The 19,417-nt window shown below is 43.9% G+C and overlaps 6 protein-coding genes across 6 annotated transcripts; 5 read left to right on the forward strand and 1 right to left on the reverse strand.

Annotated features, from left to right (window-relative positions):
* The first annotated feature begins 234 nt into the window (after positions 1 to 234).
* Positions 235 to 1,915, forward strand: LOC117899177 (bromodomain-containing protein 4). The gene is made up of 3 exons (XM_034809038.1): positions 235 to 353; positions 414 to 980; positions 1,098 to 1,915. The coding sequence occupies exons 1-3, from the start codon at positions 350 to 352 to the stop codon at positions 1,784 to 1,786; spliced, it is 1,260 nt and encodes a 419-aa protein (XP_034664929.1). The 5' UTR covers positions 235 to 349; the 3' UTR covers positions 1,787 to 1,915.
* Positions 1,916 to 2,660: 745 nt separating this feature from the next.
* LOC117898793 lies at positions 2,661 to 4,192 on the forward strand. The gene has a single exon (XM_034808430.1). The coding sequence runs from the start codon at positions 2,661 to 2,663 to the stop codon at positions 4,041 to 4,043; it is 1,383 nt and encodes a 460-aa protein (XP_034664321.1). The 3' UTR covers positions 4,044 to 4,192.
* Positions 4,193 to 4,274: 82 nt separating this feature from the next.
* LOC117899181 (DNA-directed RNA polymerases I, II, and III subunit RPABC2) lies at positions 4,275 to 4,925 on the forward strand. Its single transcript, XM_034809041.1, has 2 exons — positions 4,275 to 4,436; positions 4,496 to 4,925. The coding sequence occupies exons 1-2, from the start codon at positions 4,408 to 4,410 to the stop codon at positions 4,860 to 4,862; spliced, it is 396 nt and encodes a 131-aa protein (XP_034664932.1). The 5' UTR covers positions 4,275 to 4,407; the 3' UTR covers positions 4,863 to 4,925.
* On the reverse strand, positions 4,870 to 6,891 carry LOC117899176 (protein downstream neighbor of son homolog). Its single transcript, XM_034809037.1, has 3 exons — positions 6,733 to 6,891; positions 6,502 to 6,662; positions 4,870 to 6,445 (listed from the first exon to the last, which is right to left on the reverse strand). Exons 1-3 carry the CDS (start codon positions 6,778 to 6,780, stop codon positions 4,945 to 4,947), a joined length of 1,710 nt encoding a protein of 569 aa, XP_034664928.1. The 5' UTR covers positions 6,781 to 6,891; the 3' UTR covers positions 4,870 to 4,944.
* Positions 6,892 to 16,415: 9,524 nt separating this feature from the next.
* On the forward strand, positions 16,416 to 17,721 carry LOC117899178 (oocyte zinc finger protein XlCOF19). Its single transcript, XM_034809039.1, has 3 exons — positions 16,416 to 16,593; positions 16,669 to 17,285; positions 17,352 to 17,721. Exons 1-3 carry the CDS (start codon positions 16,468 to 16,470, stop codon positions 17,596 to 17,598), a joined length of 990 nt encoding a protein of 329 aa, XP_034664930.1. The 5' UTR covers positions 16,416 to 16,467; the 3' UTR covers positions 17,599 to 17,721.
* Positions 17,722 to 18,044: 323 nt separating this feature from the next.
* Positions 18,045 to 19,375, forward strand: LOC117899179 (neuroendocrine protein 7B2). Its single transcript, XM_034809040.1, has 2 exons — positions 18,045 to 18,252; positions 18,309 to 19,375. The coding sequence occupies exons 1-2, from the start codon at positions 18,225 to 18,227 to the stop codon at positions 19,100 to 19,102; spliced, it is 822 nt and encodes a 273-aa protein (XP_034664931.1). The 5' UTR covers positions 18,045 to 18,224; the 3' UTR covers positions 19,103 to 19,375.
* The last annotated feature ends 42 nt before the right edge of the window (positions 19,376 to 19,417 follow it).

The raw sequence follows: 19,417 nt of genomic DNA on the forward strand, positions 1-19,417 counted from the left end.
GCACACCGTTACAAATGCCGTTACACGGATAGTTACCGTTTTTCTCGATGCAAGCGAGACTAATTTTGTTTTCATATTTAATACAATAGTAAAAGAAATATATATTTTATAAATATTCAATGAAAACAATGTTTATCCTTTGAGCCAGCAGAATAGGACAATTGGTAAATACGAGTACATAAAAGATAAACTCTTGGAAATATCTCAATGCTCTTGGCATAAAGTGCCAAGTGATAAGTGTCTCCTTTTATTTTGTTGAAGCATTCTATCAAAATTTATTGTAGTTGTCAGATGTGTTCCATTTTATTCCCGGCCTGTGTGAACCTTTTGCCCAACTAAGTCAGCCAATATGCGTGAGTATTAATTCGAATTTCACTGTCGTACCACATTTAACGTGTGTTGCCCGCTTGCAGCGACTCCCTGTGGCAAGTGCACCAGCTGCCCTTGCGGCGTTAATGGTAGCATAGCGCCAACAGTCCAGCCACAACAGGTTCGCGCCCAGCCACAGCAGGTTCGCTCCCCGCCACAGCAGGTGCGCTCCCCGCCACCGCCAGCGTCCCCGCCAGCTTCCCCGCTAGCCCCACAGCAGCCACGAGCGGATCTCTCGTACCTGCAGACAACACCCCCAGTGCAGCAACAATACCTGCCGCAGCCACAATCTCCACCACACCAGCAACAGCAATACGAGCAGCCACTCTTTCAATCCACATTACTGCCCCAGGAGTCGGTGCAGCAGGAAGAAGTGAGATACCAACAGCCACCGCCACCTCTACCGCCCCCGCAGGCTTCCCCAAACGCGACCAGAGGAGGCAGCTGTCAGGGGCACTGCCAAAGCCACGCAAGAGAAGGATCTGTACCGGCGCAGTGTACGATACAGCGATACCCCCAAGCACCATCGTCGGTATACCAGCCGGATCAGTCATCCCTGCAGGGATACGGCCAGCCGCAGCCAGCAAGGCAAGCATATCCCATGGCGCAGTCGCCACAACCGCCACAATATGCGGCAGGACAACAATCCCAACAGTATGCCGGGGTACAACAATCGCAGCAGTACGCCGGGGGACAACAGCCGCCACAATATGCCGGGGGACCACAGCCGCCACAATACGCCGGGGGACAACAACCTCCCCAATATGCCCCAGGACAACAATCGCCACAGTATGCGGGGGGACAACAGCCGTCACAATTTGCCACAGGACAACAATCGTCACACAATGCCACAGGACAACAATCGCCACAATATGCCGGGGGACAAGAACCGGATGAGTATGCGCACGAGCAACCTCAACAGCCGCCGGCGCAGAACAAGGAAGTTGCCAGTTGTGTGGCACCAATAACGAAGGTGCAGAGAAAAAAACCCAGCATGAGTTGCAGTTGCGTCAAGAACAGGACGCGCAATACAAAACTTTCGAATGGTGCCAGAAAGACACGTCTAGGTCCTGGAGGTATAGTGGAAGTGGAGGAAGAAGAGCCAGATCTGCCCATTGCGGATACCTACACTTGCACTCGCACGATTCGGCCTTCAGACCCTCAGGAAGTCGGCGGCCCCGCCGCACAGCAGGAACAGTTGCGCTGCAACTGCCGCGAGAAAAAGAAAGTGGCCTGCCACTGTAAGGCGCCGGTAAAGCCAGTGGCTCAGGAGAAGCCGGGCCAGCCCTCTCGTCCGCCACCCACCCATGCTTTCGTGGGCTGCGGTCAGCCCTATGCGGGTCCAACGACCTACGATCGCTCGCCGCATAACAAGTGCGGACACTGCTCCACAAAGAAGAAGTGCGTTATTCAGTGAACAAGGCGGTCAATGGAACACATTTTCTAAATTGAAAGACAACCAAATCAGCTCTTGTCCGTCTCGGCATTTCTTAACCTTTCAGAAAAACAAAATGCGAACAATAAACCAAATTGTGTGGCAACAAAATCTCATCCAAGTCGTGAATTTCTTGGGAACTGCTCCAGCTGCACCCATGTAGATGTAGATTTACAAGAATAGACCAAAGGCTCCCAAAACGAAAAAACAGTTCAAGAAAAGTGCCAAGTACCAAGTGTCACATCTAGGGAGTATTTAAAACAGTTTTAGTAGTCGTCTCACATGTGTTCTGTTGTGCTCCCCGAGTTCCTTGTGTTTCGTGCCTTGCCTCTGACCAACTGAGCCGAAATGGGCAGTGAGTATAGAAATGCATTTCCATTGTCTTACCACAGTTAATGTGTGCAGAAACCAAACCCAACAAGTGCAAGCAGTGCCCCTGCGGAATGACCGGCAGCGTAACGATAATTACGGACGATGGAGCACAAGTACAACATTCTGAAGTGCAGCGGGCGCCGCCGCCACCGCAGTGTCGTGTGTACCGCGGCCCACCACCTGGACACCCGGGACACTTGGAAGCAGAAAATCGCAATTCCGGGCCCCCTGCCAAGCCTCGCTACCACTGCGGCCACTGCAAAACATCGGGCGGTAGCAAGTGCATAATTCAGTAATGGCTGGGACTGTCGTGTGTCTAGGGAAGGAATCCGACATAGCAAGCGCTCGGAATGGAACACATTTGTTACATTCAAACTCATCCAAATTGTCAGTGTTCGTTCTTTCAATATCCCAGATATTTTTCACCTTTCATTATGCAAAAACAATAAACCAAATGCTGTGGCCAATGGGCAAGTAGCATGCTATGGCAGCACCCAACAGATTCCACCACAATTTCAACATCAGTACTATTTCGCCAGGGAACCGCGTCGGCTTCAACCGCCAGCACCGCCGCCAGGATGCTGGAGCCCCATACTCGGGGCGCAGTCGTGATGTCTTTCACGGCAGATGTTTCCTTCAACGCACGAAAATAAATCGATCCAAGGCGACACGAGAAGCTTCCTACAATGATGATCCTTGCGGCTGTTGTCCGGCCTGTCCTCAGAAGCACACTCAGCCCCAGGCTCCCGCTCCGCCCCCACCACCAGCTGTGCAGCCAGCATCTATTCCATGGACTGCTCCCCAGACTTTCAAGGCTGACACTAGCTTCTGTCCCCCGGCGCTCCTGCCTCCAGAAACAGTTCAGTTCGGCATGCAATCGGCACCGCCAGTCTATGAGCTTCCACAGTGCTGCTGCATGCCGACGTTGCCCCACAGAAGGCACCAGGCCCCGATGTGGCCAGTAGCTGGAAAAGCCGAACCAAGAACTCCAGAGCGATCCTTTAACCATGGGCAGAGCTGTGGTTTCGGCAACGACAATGTCTACCTAATGCAATCGCCTACGCCTGCTTATAAGCTGACACAGAGCGCCTGGAAGCAGTCGCCTCCATTGTGCAGACGACCAGGGGCAAGACCTCAGGGGAGATGCTTTAGCAATGGCACAGGCAGGCACAACGGGCTAAGCGGTGGCAGAAAATGTCATCCTGATGCGTATCCCGTGCCTGTGTTGGCCAGAGAGATCGTCATGGATCCGTTGGGTCCGAGATGCGACTTTGGAGAAGCGCCGGAGGAAGCAACCGGCACCGATGTCTGCCCTCCTTCCGTTCCACCAAACGAGTCCTTGAGATCGTTGCAGCCTGTGGGAGAAGCGCTCAATGAGGCTATAGACGAGCCTTGCGATCGGTACTACCACCATCCGGGCCCATCCCGAAGGGCACCGACTATAGATCCAATCGCTCACTTTGATCTGGATCGATTCGACAGGGATCAGCGCGGTGGCGTCGCACGTCGGCGAAATGTCAGCATACGGACAGCCATCGATTATGACTATGAACCCATTCCAGGCCATGAGAACCCGCCACGCCCGCGGCATTATCCGGAGAATCCACCGCCAAAGCAAGGATGTGCGCCACGGTCGCATCCGCCTCCGGGACAAAACATTTCTTGCGCGTCCGATGAAACGGCCCAACCAAACGGCCTGTACTTCCGCAACCATACACACCCAGCAACTGCTGCTAATTTTGGGCGTCGCCGAAATGTGACTGCTCGGCGTTGCATTGACTACGATGAAGGACCCGAATCCATACCTCAATTCAGACCGCTGGCACGACCAACAGAATCAGAACTTTTTAAATGTACATTCCGTTGAAAACACGCAAATGCAACTCTGATATAGCCAGAACCGTGTTACTCAACACTGCATTCTAAGTCATGAAAATCAAACAATCTTGTGTAGAATTGAATGATGAATCGAGTAAAATTGCAGTTTTATAGCTGAGAGTCCCAATTAGCTGGTAATATTAAACAGACGATGAAAGACGAGGAAATTGATTTAAGAATTACGGTATATTTGCAGTATATTTTGAAAATGAAAGGTTATATTTTGGTATATTTCTAAGGGTCTGTCGGTATATTTTATCGATTACTCCGAGGTCACACTGGACAAGACGCGTGTAAAAACACGCCAAATAATTTTTGTTTTTATATTCGCCAATTAATTAATTAACTAAACCATGGATGAGGAGGACTACGGCAATGATGAGTGAGTATCAGTGAAATATATCAAAGATTCCAAACGGAGTTCTCAACATGGTCTTACAGCGTCGGCGGTGACGATTTCGACGATGTCGATGAGGATGTGGACGAAGACATTAATCCGGAGGAGGAGGCGGATAACATTGAGATTATTGCGCCCGGTGGAACAGGGGGCGGCGGTGTGCCCAAGTCGAAGCGTATTACCACCAAATATATGACGAAATACGAACGCGCCCGCGTTCTGGGCACACGGGCCCTGCAGATCGCAATGTGCGCACCCATCATGGTGGAGCTAGACGGCGAAACGGATCCCCTGCAGATCGCCATGAAGGAGCTGAAGCAGAAGAAGATACCCATCATCATTCGGCGCTATCTGCCCGATCATTCGTACGAGGACTGGAGCATCGACGAGCTCATCATGGTGGACAACTAGAGCGGGGTACAATAATAGCAATTAAAACTTTATTACATACAACAAATATACAACTTAAGACAAGCTGCTAGACTCGAATTCATCAACTCCAAGCGTAACCCTCGCCCCGCTGATAGCAGACGCGTTCCAGGAGGCCGACAGCATGCTGGCCAGTGCGACAGATGGAGCCCACAACGGCTGGGAGGAGGCCGCACTCGGAGAGATTCTGCTCGCCAAACACCTGGTCGGCCGTGGTGCCTTCCTTGCCGTCCGCCTGAGGTGCTTCTGGCGACTCCAGCACTTTTTGCGAGGCCTTGGTGAAGGCCAGGGTATTGTTGCTGCTGGCCAGAGTGGAGCTGAACATCTGGCGCGTCTCGCACAGAAGCTCCGCCACGCTGGGCAGGAAAGTGGGCAGTATCAGGCCCTTGATGTCGATGCTGAAGTAGTCCACGCCATCGAGGCGAACCTTCTTGGAGCGCGGCACCAGGTGCTGCATGGTGGCCTTTGGGAAGGCGACTGGCGACAGTAGGGTGGGTGGCACTCCAGCCAGACGGCCCACATTACTGATGGCGCTCTTTGCGTTCAGCAAATAGCTGAAGAAGCCCTGGCACTCCACTCCATCAATGAGCAGCAGCGAGTTGTCGCTGAAATCCTCTCGCATCTCGGCTGCCTGCTGTTTTCTGGCGTGCGAGGACTGTATGCGTCGCAGTTCCCGCTCGTCGACACCCAAGCTCTCCAGCCAGGCCTCATCATCGTCGTCGTCGTCACCCTCGCCAGTAGGAGGAGGCGGAGGCACCGACGCCTCCTCCTGTGCGTCCAACGTGGAGCTGCTGGTGCTTTCCTCTGTGAAGCTGCCATCGCCACCGCTTGCTTCGCTCTTCAGGGGCATGGTGAACTCAATTCCCTCCTGGCGCAGGGCAACTCTCATGCCACGCGTGGAGGGTGTGACCAGGGCATGGCTCTCGGGGCGGCCGCCAATTCCCGCCGCCCGGAACAGCACGGTGAACGAGTTGGCGCACACATAAAAGTAGGGGCACTGTCGGGCACGCAACAGCTGGAAGAGTCCACGGAAGCTGTAGTCCCACTCCTCGGCAAGCGCCTTCCGCTCGCGCTCGCCGACCGTCACGCCGATGTTCTCCTTGGAGTTGCGCGGGAAGAGCGTCAGCCAGGGCAGATGCGGATGCTGCCAGTAGTAGGTGCACTGATTGAACCGCGTGGCATCCGAGATGTCCAGCGTGCTCTCCGACTGCTGGGTGTCGATACAGCGCACGAAGCTGGTCAGGCCGCTGGCCAGCTGTGAGGTCTTCAGCTGAACGGCCGGCAGCTCCGTGGGGCAGAAGAAGCGGGCGCGTGTCTTCAGGCACCAGTCCACAGGAAGATGCGCTGTGTGCTTCTGTTGGGCAGCCAGAGCGGCATCGTCCTCCTCCTCGGCGTATGGCTGCTGCAGCAGCTTGGCGAAGGCCTGGGCATCGAATTTCTGCAGCACAAGCTTGGCCGCCGGCGGACGAGTGGGCGTCTCTCGGACGAAGCAAGAGGAGGCCGTGACAGCAGGCTGGACCTGGACTTCGGCTTCAACTCTCAGCTTTTTCGCATCTCCTGTCGATCTAAGAGATGTAAGAGGATATGAGGCTGATATACAAGGATCCAGGTGGACACTTACTTGGCGAAGGGATTCTTTCGTTTCTGCGCTAGTTTTGCCTCTAATAGTTTGCTCTTGTCGGTCTCATCCAATTGCAGTGTTGGCCTTTTGCAATTGTTGTTGTTGCTCACACGTGCTGCCAATTGTTTTTTCTTTTGTTTAAGCCGTTGGAGCTTGATAAACTGCAAAATTCCAAAAGGTTCATATTTGTAGTATAGTTCATGAGAGCTGAAATTTGCAATTAATCCTCACATCATCTGGTCGCGTCCATTTTGATGCTAGACTAGCCTCGCTGGACATGATGAAAATGTTAGAATAGTTCGGGAAAGTAGTTAATTAACTACTCTACTTAGACATGAAACAAAAATATGATACTAAATTGTGCCTCGATTCCCGCGCAAATTTCCAGAGCAAAAACAAAAACAATTGAAGGCGCAAAAAACAGCTGACTGTGTATCATCGATATATTAACCATCGATATATGGTGTATCGTATCAATATTTAAATGAATAAAGCATTTAATTAACCGAAGCTACACAGCTGTGTACCAAGAATATAGTAGTCTTTTCGACAATTATAATGAAGGTAAGAAGTACAAACACAGTTCCAAAGCCTTAATTTGTCTGTCAGTCTTTGACAGGAAAAAAACTGACATATCAAACGAAGAATGCAATGCGATATATCAAGCTAAGCTTGAAGAATGGGTGTCAGGTGGATGGAACATTCTTTCCACTGATGCATCCATCAATGGTGATAAGACAGGTATAGGTATCTTAGATTACCCTAGTAACTTTAGCTATATGTTTAGGACTGAAAGTAGTTCCTCATCTGTGTTTGCAGAGCTTGTAGGTATATTAACGGCAGTTAAGATATCTAATATAAAAAGATATAGTAAAACTGTAATTCTCTGCGATAGTCAAGGCGCCTTAAAGGCTCTGAAGAGAAATGAATCAAATTCATACTTAACAGACGAAATACACCTCAACATGGACAATTCCTTCACGAGCAACTTTATTGTGCACTGGATACCCGGTCACAAGAACATTGCCATTAATGAAAAGACTGATATACTAGCCAAATCAGCCACTAATGTAGGCAAACTATTTAATTTACCCCTAACATTCGATGAAGTAATAAGAAAAGTTAAAATAAAAGTTCAGACGGATTGGAACAATGAATACAAGGAAATCAAAAACAAAAAGGAATTTATTTTGCGTCAATCTACAATGAAATTCCAGTCAAACCATGGCACTGGGCTCTCGACTGGAGTGCAAAAAACATAAAGGTCATAAATAGACTGTTAATTAATCGAACCTATGATAACGTTTTTTTACACAAAATCAAAGCCAGAAACACCAACATTTGCGAAGTTTGCAAAGTTCTCGACAATGCGGAACATGAAATTTTCTCCTGCCAACGACATACTATTATCAGGAAAAAATATAAAATTTTTCATCGCTTTAAAGATTTTAAGGAGTTATTGCTCACAAAGGAGCCTCTTTTTTTGAGAGAATTGGCCAAATTTATTAATGAGGCCAATTTGGAGTTGTGAATCGAAACAGGTCGGGTTAACTCGGTGCCAACGGAAGTCACCTTGAGGAGCAACCTTCTGTTGCTCCTACTTTCTGAGGCAACCTTCTGTTGACCTACACCAACACATACACATCAATTCATTTCACTACTATATATTTTGTTAAACTCTTACACACGACCACACTTTAAACTAAGCATCATATTGTTTAAATTATAAGAATTACCAATGCAACACCATGCACGGTCTCACTAACAACCATCGATAGTCAAGAAAATATCGACAGCCCCATCATCGAACTGAAGTACCTGGTCAATGCGGACTCATCGTCGTGCGACCATCCAATATCGCGTCAGCGATTAAATACCAAAAAAAAAAAAAATTAACCGAAGCAAATTGTGCGGAGTTCGGACACTAACCATAAAGTATATAGACACTAACCATCCAAGTAGATCCAAGTTCCAATACTGCAGACATTGAAGAATTTGAAGACTTAAATAGGAGCAAAGCAGCGATGAACGAGCTGGAGGAGTTGACGGAGGATGCTATAGAATATTTGGCAGGAAAAAGTTAAGAACGAATGACTTACCCGAGAATGCAACACTATGTACGTTGATAAAGTATTGCATGACTGACTGATAATAATTTTGCATAGACCCATTTCGTACACTTATTTTTCCAGCGGCAAGTAAAAGGTGTTTAATGTATTCGTGCTTGAAAGTGGTACATATGTATGTATGTATGTATGTATGTATGTATGTATGCATGTGCATACATGTGCCACCGCAAGCTCGAAAATCTTTGACATCCACAATTTTGAAGACAGATTCTCTTTCGCTCGTCCACATGCCTCGTTCCGTGTGCGGCTGTGAGGAATGTGGCTGCTAAACATAATCGAGTTGTTTGGAAGGTACCACTTTCCTCGTCAGCCAACTTTAATTTTTCAATTTAGCAAAATATGTTCCTCGCATGCGCATCAAAAAACGAGATTTGGACAAATGATCTCTAATTTGACACGCAAATATTTGTTACACCCGGTACTCGAATAGTAAAAGGGGTGTGTCACATTACAGGTGCAAACAAAGGTCGAAAATCTGTGATATGGTCCATATCTATCACATCCATGAATAAGGGTCAAATTGGACCATTTCAATAGCCCTTTGAGCTCGGCCACATGCCTCGTGCCGTGTGCGCCTCTGAGGAATGTGGCTGCTATACATACATATGATGGAGCTGTTTCGGAGGACACCTGTTTCCTCCTCAGCGATATTTAATTTTCCTTTTTAGGAAAATATGTTTCTTCGTTCATCCCCCCTCTTACCCGAATGCCGGCCACCACCTAGGGCGAACCGGCAGGCCGCGTTGGCGAGCTCCTCCACGTCGGCGACGTGCTTGGCCACCACAATTATGGCGAAGTCTTCTGCAAACCCCACCATTATGCTGGTGTTGGCTGGCATCGGTAGTCTCAGGACTCCATCGAACATGACGTTCTAGAGCAGGGGTCCCAAAACGGAGCCCTGAGGGACTCCGGCTGAGACTTTGTATGCCCTGGCCCCCAGACTGGTCTGAAGTAGCTACGTGTCCAAATGGTTATGAATTGAGTGCGTTTGTATGTTAAATACAGAATATATTCTATAATACAAACGAAAACCATTCATATAAAGGATATACTAAATATTAGGTGTTTAGTAAGTTTTTTTTTCTAAAATTGTTATTTAAGCCGGTATCTAAAATTCCTTACAATGCCATTGATCCGGTATATAATAAACGAGGAGAAGTCAAGAAAATAAGAATTATTATGATTTTTATAATAAAAATCAAAAATAAGAGTTATTTTTGATCTGAGTTATTTTTGATTTGTATTATAAAAGTTGAAAATAAGAGTTATTCCGTAACTTTTATTTTAAAAGTTAAAAATAAAAGTTAAATTGACTATCCTACGAACTGAGTTGTTTGATATCATGAATGTATGTATATTCCTGATCCTTGAGAAAATACCTTTCATATGATACATCATTTTCGTAGCCTTGAATTTCATCGAGTGCAATATTATAATGAAGACCTCGTCTGATCTTAATTTCATCAAATAAAAGCACTGCTTCTCTTCCCTTAGCACTCATTCCTTCAAAAATTGTCTTGAGGTTGATAAGTAAATCTGGATTAAATCCAGGCCTCATATTTTTAAAAACATCCCATACCGCTAGCGAGCTTTGTGATGGGAGCTTTAAATGTAATACATCTCGAAGGTATTTATAAGTCCTTGACGAGTAAAAGCTAATATTTTGGGCAATAACTTTTTCTGCGGGGCTGTAGCGCAATGTCTTTTTTAAAATCATGATACAACAAGTTTTTTCCTCCGCAGAAACATGAGACAGCTTGGCAATTATAGGAATATTACATGATTTTGAGTTAGGCTTTCTTATTCTGAGACGCCTGTTCTTGCGAGACAAAACTCTTTTTAAGGCCACAAATTGCTTCTTCAATTTGTAAAACCCTACCCCCCTCTTTCTTTGATCAGCCAGTATCTCATAATATTTTTTCCTATAATATGCCTCGTTTTGCTCTTTTTTTAAGCAGTTGTCACAAAACTCCATATCAACCGATTCATTATTGTGTAATGGAGCTTCAGGCGCTTCATTTACGGATAGTTGCTCTACGTCGTTTGAAATTTGCATTGGCACATCAGCTAAACAAATTTTTTTGGTTCTCTCAAATTGTCCTATTGGTTCATTGACTTGCCCATTTTCTGTAAAGTCATACTCGTCACACAGATCTGCGTTAAATGGAGTTAATAAAGAATTTTCAGATAAGTTCAATGTTGGAATTGCATTCGGTTTTAGTCGAACGTTTCCTAACCACACAGTCGCAAAATGCTTTTCGCAAACACGTGAACATTTTTTGACAATACTTCTATCTACCTTACAAGCCTCAATCCATTTTCTAAATAAAAATGGATCTTTTGGAAAAGAAAATAGCCTCACAGGGAAATCGGAAGAACTATTTCTATAACCACAAAGACAGGAAGAAATAATGCATATCCTACCGGCTTTTCTGTTGTCTTTTTTAGTAGCGGACGACATAGTAAATTATAATATTAATCTACACTACTTTTAAATGATCACCCAATAAAATATTAAATAAATAATTAAATTTTTAGCGCGTAAATATATGTACATACATATATGTATGTACGCTGCAGCGCACACTTCACGCACACCTTAAGCACGCTTCACGCACACGCTCTACTCACACAATCCCCGCAAAGGGGGGAAAGAGACTGCAGCACAAACTTAGATTACTACTTCTAAGTACTGCAGGTCTTTTAGTCCTAATTCACAAACACTCACTCACATCAAAAATATAAATATAAAAATTATAAAATAGTTAAATGATAATAAATTGATAGAAAATTAATACACCACACATGCATATATCCCCATCAATACATTTACACCCTGCCATTTCACTATGGTCCAGATGACCACTTTTCTTGGCCAATATTAATAACTCGCGAACGGAACAAGATTTTTTGATTTAGTCTTTTGATATAAGTTAAGAATAGCAAGAGGAAGCTTTTTTTTTGAGAAAATGGGCGTGGCACCGCCTTTATTGAAAAAGTTACAGTTATAGTGAAAATCAAATATAAGGCACATTTTTAACATTTGCATTGCAAAATGGGGGCGTGGCACGCCTAAGACTCATACTCCTCGTTTTCCAATTCCATACTCCATTGCAATCCTAAATTATCATCGTAATCATCTTCATTGTGGCCGTGGTCTTCTATAGGGCTCCCTTCGCTTAATAGCATTTCCAAAACTTCAGCTGGAAGGCTTATTTTCTTTTGCCTTCGCATACGTCTATCTAGATTTACCGATGAAATCATAGGATCTGATGTATCCATCGCTCGGTGGAATACGTCTGAAAAATTCAACATTCGGCTGCACTTCCGTGCATGGTGTAACCGATCAGACTTATAAAGTTTGTTTCTAGATTCTGCTGCCTCCTCTCCGAAATATCCTACAGGAAGAAGAGTGCTTTCTATAATACAGCTGGAATGTACCAGAATTTTATGCACTGTTGCAGTCATTGGTAACCAAGGGTATCTATCAATAATTAACTCCCCAGTTTTATGGCAGAATTGTTTAAATTTTTCAACATTTATTGGCAGTTGGCATGAAAGACAAATCAGCACAATTCCAAAGTTTTTAATAATCTCCTCATCAATTTCCGTGATGGTTGAAAATATTTTTGGGTTACTAAATGCACGGCGGGCTGTGTTGCCATCATTTGTACTGCCAAATCCGCCAGTTCTTGGCCGATCAACTTTTAGAGACAGTTTTTCCCAAAACATGTCTTGAATATGCCTTTTCCTTTCACGGACTTCATTTTTATCTTTTTGATCGTAAATTCTCCACTTTTGGATATGGCACTTGTATCCGGCGTGTAATACAATCCGGCGTCCCACTGACCTCAAGACTTTTTTTGAGGTTATACATGTCTGTTTATTTACCCAATATACGTATTTTCGTTTAAACATATCCGCATTTGACCTGCATTTTTTATATTTTTTGGACAAACGGTAACAAACTTTCTTACAGAAGTCTTTAATTATATCATCTGGAAGTTTTCCATCAATTTTTCCTTTCAAATAATTGAATAACGCATTTTTCTTGCATGCTTTTCCCTTCTCTGATTGCCACACAGCAAACAACTCTTCATTTTTGATTTTGAGGTTATAATCTATTAATACAAATAAAAAGAGTTGTGGTCAAATGTGGCAGTACTGACTATATACATTTTAACAAGAATTTATTACTCTACTACATACAATAGGTTTCTAGGTGGGACTAGGTGGCACTCTATAAAATAATCCTTTCCAAAAATTAATTTTCTTTACAAATTAGCAATTCTGAGAGACTCATTTTAAAATGCAACTACGAAGACAGTACAACTACTAGATGCTGTTATTTTATAATAAACACGTAGTACAAACCTGATTGATTAGAATTCATGACAAAAATTTGATCAGCTTATGGTTTTTTTTAAGTTATGAGGAATTTAAAACATCAAACAAATTGGTACTTTTTCACTGCACGTGCTTTTCAATAATGACAGCTGGGTTTCACAGCTGATTTTGCGAAGGTGGCGCCATCTATGCAAATTTCTGGTACGCAACTTTGATGGTCACTCTTTTTCTAATGCAGGGCGCCAAAAACCACGTCTTGGTTTTAACTTTTAAAAATTGCCTTTTGGCCAAGAAAAGTGGTCGTCTGGACCATAGTGCATTGGGCGCGCTCCCACTTTTTACATGATACGACAGGCATCTATACACAGTAAGCACACATACATATTATGACGGTGCACACATGACGCTCAACAAGACGGTCGGTCGGACGAAGGAAGGAACAGACGGACGGACGAAGGGAGGAACAGACGGACGGACGAACAGACAGACATGGCTTAATCGACTCGGCTATTGATGCTGAACAATAATATATATATACAGTTTATATATATACATATGGTATATATGTATATATTCTTGATCTATTACTATTACTACTACAATATACATATATGTATATATACAATATATAAATAAATATATATATATATATATATTTATATCCAAAAAAATAAGTACGCGGTGGGTCTATGCAGATTTTAGTGCCTTGCTTGGGCATCAAATTTGAGGTCAGTTGTCCAAATCTCGATTTGCCGATGGGAGACGGAGGAAAATGTGCAAGTGTTAATGTGTGTGTACATGTGCAAGGCAGCCGCCTTGCCAGCAAACATGTCTCCATGTCCCGTTCCGTCAAAACTTTATGCTTGTTCACACCGTGACTCTGAATACTCTAATGCAGGGCTCGGCACCCATACAATTAACGATAGGGTTGTCAAATATTTTAAAAATATCATATCAATGATATTTTTTTTTTCGATATTTTGATATTTTTTTGCTTGTATGTATTTGCTGAAATTCGATTCCGCGCGATGCAGAAATACATAGTTGCCATATAGAAATCAGACCCTTGCATATGTTTATAGCTTCTTTTATTCTTTTTCTTGATTAATATAGTTTATGTTTATGTATATGTTTATAACATAGTTCGTCTTACATATATAATACTACATATAATTTAATATAATAATACTCTCTTCAATTTTATTCTTTTACTTTACCAATCAAGGAAGCATCCAAAACTCTTTTTTTAAGGATTTTAAAAACACCCTTTCTTTTATATGCGCATCAGTCATGCGACTGCGAGTGTCACACACTACACACTTAATTGCTGAGGCCAGCCTCTCTGATGGCACTGAGCTACCAGGTGTAATTAGGTAGCTTAGTGCCACCCTACATAGGTTCGGCAGTGTTTCGCTTTGGGAAAACCAAAACGTTATTGGATCACTCTCCCAATTGGTAAGCGGCAAGCTTAGGTAGATAGTCAATTCCTTTTGAGCCGGGTTTTCGGGAAGCTTTTGTGTCGAAACAGAAAACTTTCGTTGACATCCAGTTCTACTTTTTCAATGCCGCTGTCCAAATGTGGGGTTAACGATTGCTGAAAGAATTTATGGAAATTTGTATTACATACAAATACAATACATACATTCATATATAAGCTTTTATATTCGCTAATCAATTTCAAAAGAAAATGTACATATGTAAGTATTTTTACTTCACTTTTAATAAACAAAAAGAGAAAAAGGTTGTATTTTAGTTACGTATTTTGGTTTCAAGGCTGCTCATTTCTAACATAATATTCTGAGTCGCTTCCACTATACACATTGGCGAATGAATGTACAACTTTTAAAATCGAGGATCCAATAGTGTTGTCTTTACGAGAGTTTTATTCATGCTTAGTTTGTCAAATCGATTTTGCGAAACTTTTAAGAGTGAGTCTTCCCACTTTCATTTCTTTAAGTTTTTTTAAAAGGATGGAAATCAATGGAAATACTAAGCTCACTGTTACGTAATTTTCTCCGCTTATTTTTTCCGTTGCATCTTTAAATGGCTTCAACAAATTGCAAAAATCTCTGCAAATTTTTATATCGTGAGTGGACACCATTTCTGGTAAGTTCTTAACCGAACTGGAGCGTTTTATTAAAATAATGGCCACCTTACTTGATAGGTCTAAAAACGAGATCAGCATTTCTAAGCATGAGTTCCATCGCGTGTCAACATTTTGAGTTAGAGTCTTTATTCGACCTTCTGGCACTCCTTCAACCGCTTGCATTTTTCGCAATTCGTCCATGGATGAGGGACATTGTTTAAAATATTTTACGATACGCTTAACTTTATTAAGAACGTCCGAAAATGATGGTATATTTTTCACAACATCATCTACAACCAAATTTAAGGTATGCGCAAAACATGGAACATGTCTTCCAATCCCAAGAAAAAGTTTGGATGCTGAAACCATGTTGCTGGCATTATCCGTTGTCAGAATTCTACATTTTTCCTTTTCTATGCCGAACTCGGCGCAAGCGTTTTCTAACAAGGTGCAAATATATCCGGATGTATGCGACTGAAATTAATATGGAAAATAATGAGTTTAATTATTATATGAAACTAATAGGACAAATCAATTTCTATTACATTTTAATAAATAACACTACACGACAGTTTTGTTCTACACGCACTAATACTTGTAGTCGGGACTCCGGGCAGAGGCCTGGGACTCCAAGACGCACATTTAGCGATGACGTTTTGCTTCTTCAAAGCTGGCCATCTAATATACTATTTGGTTAGTGATCCGGTACAAGATCCGTGACTGGTACTTTCACAGCATCTGGTAGAGGATCTGTTTCAGAAATTCCTGTTACAGTTTTAGATTTTTTTGCTTGAAATAGTCCTTCTGTACTTTTCCTTTTCAACTGTCGTTTGATAAAAAAGAAAATAAGTATGATTTAAAAAACAATTTATATACATAACAGTAAAAACACAAACCTCTCTGTTGGTACTCTTCCTTTCCTTAGTCTACCTGAAATTCTTGACGGCTACTCGATCCCGAGACAGCACCTTAGGCAAAGAAATATTTTCTAGCCATAATTGACAAAATTCTTCGTTGCGGACATTTCCTCTATTGTTGTGCTCAAATTTTGGGGTTTGCTTAAATATTTATTTAATCAAACAATTTTATTAAAATATACATTTAATTTAAATAAAAAGCCGTAAGACAAATCGTCAGAATTTGGGGTCTTTATTTTGCTGTCGATCTTCTCCTTCATAAAAGAAAATAGTGCTGGCTGATGTTGGGAAGTCTTTCGAGTCTGTAATATTTTTAGTGTCCAAGAATTTGTGGTCGCAGAAAAATATCGACTGCCAAAACCAGAATCGATGTTTACACGAAAACCAAAGAATCGACTATACCGATGATTGAATCGATTTTTTCCCAGCTCTAATTGGCGTGTGAATTTTGTTTTCATTTGTTTATTCAAATAAACACTTAAAAGTCATGGATATTACACTAGTTTGCCGGATTTGCGCAAATAAAATAAAGGACAAGAAGCGCGAGAGACATGTGTTCAAATACATGCGTGGAAAGCTGCTGTGCCAACTGAAAATGATAACTGGAGTCGAGGTATGTAACCTCCATGAGAATTGTTTATTAAGCGAGCGGAATGTACAGATAAAGTTATCCTTTGTTCCTTTCCAGCTGTCTACAGATGAAGGCTTGCCGGAGTTTGTCTGCGAGCGGTGCTTCTCCGAACTGGATCTGGCTGTGAAGTTTCGCGAGCGTTGCATCTTCTCACAAAAGTACTTGCTGGAGATGGTCAAGAAGACCACAGAGGAGGAGCGCAAGAAGTACGTGCCAACGGAGCTGCATGAACAATTGATTGACGCGGACCAGCTGGAGCCACCCATTGAGGATGATGAACTTTTCATGGGCTTCGTCAGAGACGATGACGACGAGTTCACTTCCGAAGAGGACCCCCAGGCGGCGATGCTCGTCGCAGCGGAAGAGGCGCACAAGGCTGCGATAAAGGAAGAGCAGATGAATCGCGCAGCGAAGCGATGCCGTAACTTCTTCATATGTGAGCAATGCGGCCAGTTCTACGATGACGAATACTCGTACAACGAGCACTTGGATGCGCACCAGGAGCGCAAGGAAATGAAAATGTTCTTTCCATGTACCGAATGCCCCGAAACCTTTACCAAGAAGGCTGATTTGAAGCAGCATCGCACGCAGTCCCATAATGGCCAGCGGCAATTCAAGTGCGCGACTTGTGGCGAAGTCTTCGTTTCAATGGGCGCCAAGCTACGCCATGAAAAGTGAGAAAAAAGATTGTAATTCGACTAATTTTGAATATTTAATTAATCCTTTATATGCTCCCACAGAGCCCATGAGAATGAACGCCCTTATCCCTGTCTGCAGTGCGGAAAGATATTCACCAGTGTCTCGGAACTAAGTGATCATCATGCCACCCACACGGCCACCAAAATGAAATTCAAGTGTGAGCCTTGCCGCAAGGATTTCATGACCAAGCCGCTCCTGGTGGCACACACCAAAACGAAGAGCCACAAGCGCACTCTGCAACGAATTGAGGATGAAATTGAATTTATAAGTGACTTTGACAGTGATTAACCTACAAACCATTTGATTATGGATTTACAAGAGCTGAGATCTTCCAGCATGATTTTTCATGGAATAATTATAGTTTAGAGCTCTACTTGTAATTAACAGAAAACTGAATATTCCTGAAAAGCATTCATCTGTTGTATATTTTCATTTGAACTGTTTTTCCCTCTAAGAATCTATTTAAGAATCGAGGTATGTAATTTCATGAATGCTAAGTGGAATTAAATTAGTTGCCACATACATACTTATGTATGTACATATATATGAAGCTTCGTGGCATATAATATTCATTACTTCAAATATTGTTAAACCAATTCTCTAAAGCACATTAACAAATGGCTTTATGGCACTAGGACTAGTCCAACAAACCCGAAAGAGCTTTTATGGAGCGCGCCTGCGCACTGCTTTTGCCACCTTATCAGCTTTGAATGATTTATAAAGAGGGCTGGCAATGCACATTCCGAGTATTCAACTGGTAGTCAACACATCGGCAACCTCGGAGAGTACCAAACCAACCACATAACATTGTTATACATACAGATACCCGAGCCGAGTGTTTGTAGCAGCTGGCGACCGGAAAAATCAATAAACTTACCAAACTCTCTACGTGGACAGTGTTAATTTCAGTGCAAATGCGCAATATGTTGTCCCGTTCGCAATGTGAGTTCTTTGAAAATAGTGAAAAATAAATTACTTCGGCATTGAATTGTTTTCAGGTCTCAAGATGCTGATTTACATGCTCCTTCTGGTGTCGGGGGGCTCGCAGGTGCAGTCCTATGGCTCGAAGGATAACATTTTCGCTGATGTTCTGCTGACGGATCTGCTCAATCGCATGGATAACGACATGCAGGTGGGCTACTACGACGTGGACAACGATGGCGACATGGCAGCCGTTGCGCCCAAGGACAATGTGGACCTCGTCTCTCGGTCCGAGTACTCCAGGCTGTGCGAAGGCGGCAGCGACTGTGTGCTGCAGTCGGCAGTCAACGCGAATCCCTCGCTGCGGGACCACGAGTTCCTGCAGCACAGCTCGCTGTGGGGCCACCAGTTCATCTCGGGCGGCATGGGCGAGGGCCCCAACCGCTTCAACAATATTGTAAAGAATGACGCTGGCTTGCCCGCCTACTGCAATCCGCCCAATCCCTGCCCCGAGGGCTATGACGCGGACACCCAGGGAGGCAGCTGCCTCATGGACTTTGAGAACACGGCCATCTTCAGTCGCGAGTTCCAGGCTGCCCAGGACTGCACCTGCGACAACGAGCATATGTTCGACTGCTCGGAGCAGGACAGCGCCGATTCGGGCTCGGACAAGGGCGACCTCAACTCGGCCGTGGAGCAGTACATACTCCAGATGGGCCAGGAGAACAGCCTCAACAATGTCAACAGCTTGGTGAAGAAGGCAGGCTACCCGGCCATGCCCGATCCACGCATGGACGCTGTCATGAATCCATTCCTGCAGGGCGACCGTCTGCCCATAGCCGCCAAGAAGGGCAACTTGCTCTTCCACTAAACAATTGCTTGACTGTGCTGGGTCCTCACGTCAACTCATACACTTACGAAGCATACTTATAGCATTCGTTTTCGGTATTTGGGTGTCTACTATTATTGCAATTATTAGCTATCAGAGTTGGTTATCAATGTTGTCCCGCTCAGTGGAGCTTCCAAGCAGAGTCTATGCAAATATTTACACGCCAGTCAGTCCAATATTTTCCCCCCCCCCAATACTATGCCACCAAATAAACTTATTCATATTAAACGAGGGCTCAAAGCCAGAAACAACAAGAGCGATCCATCTCGATATATTCTCATTTATTTGTCGCATCAA

The sequence above is a fragment of the Drosophila subobscura genome, chromosome O, assembly GCF_008121235.1.
Source record: "Drosophila subobscura isolate 14011-0131.10 chromosome O, UCBerk_Dsub_1.0, whole genome shotgun sequence".
In the NCBI taxonomy this organism is placed as follows: Eukaryota; Metazoa; Arthropoda; class Insecta; order Diptera; family Drosophilidae; genus Drosophila; species Drosophila subobscura.

What these genes read in the sequence shown, in the direction of transcription:
- LOC117898793 (XM_034808430.1), top strand. Translation starts at nt 2,661, where the DNA reads ATGGCAGCACCCAACAGATTCCACCACAATTTCAACATCAGTACTATT.
- LOC117899179 (XM_034809040.1), top strand. Translation starts at nt 18,225, where the DNA reads ATGCGCAATATGTTGTCCCGTTCGCAAT. An exon ending in TATGTTGTCCCGTTCGCAAT is followed by an intron (nt 18,253 to 18,308) that starts GTGAGTTCTTTG and finishes AATTGTTTTCAG; the next exon opens with GTCTCAAGATGCTGATTTAC.
- LOC117899178 (XM_034809039.1), top strand. Translation starts at nt 16,468, where the DNA reads ATGGATATTACACTAGTTTGCCGGATTTGCGCAAATAAAATAAAGGAC. An exon ending in AAATGATAACTGGAGTCGAG is followed by an intron (nt 16,594 to 16,668) that starts GTATGTAACCTC and finishes GTTCCTTTCCAG; the next exon opens with CTGTCTACAGATGAAGGCTT. An exon ending in GCCAAGCTACGCCATGAAAA is followed by an intron (nt 17,286 to 17,351) that starts GTGAGAAAAAAG and finishes ATGCTCCCACAG; the next exon opens with AGCCCATGAGAATGAACGCC.
- LOC117899176 (XM_034809037.1), bottom strand. Translation starts at nt 6,780, where the DNA reads ATGTCCAGCGAGGCTAGTCTAGCATCAAAATGGACGCGACCAGATGAT. An exon ending in AATGGACGCGACCAGATGAT is followed by an intron (nt 6,663 to 6,732) that starts GTGAGGATTAAT and finishes GGAATTTTGCAG; the next exon opens with TTTATCAAGCTCCAACGGCT. An exon ending in CGAAAGAATCCCTTCGCCAA is followed by an intron (nt 6,446 to 6,501) that starts GTAAGTGTCCAC and finishes TACATCTCTTAG; the next exon opens with ATCGACAGGAGATGCGAAAA.
- LOC117899177 (XM_034809038.1), top strand. An exon ending in AGCATATCCCATGGCGCAGT is followed by an intron (nt 981 to 1,097) that starts CGCCACAACCGC and finishes GGGGACCACAGC; the next exon opens with CGCCACAATACGCCGGGGGA.
- LOC117899181 (XM_034809041.1), top strand. Translation starts at nt 4,408, where the DNA reads ATGGATGAGGAGGACTACGGCAATGATGA. An exon ending in GAGGACTACGGCAATGATGA is followed by an intron (nt 4,437 to 4,495) that starts GTGAGTATCAGT and finishes ATGGTCTTACAG; the next exon opens with CGTCGGCGGTGACGATTTCG.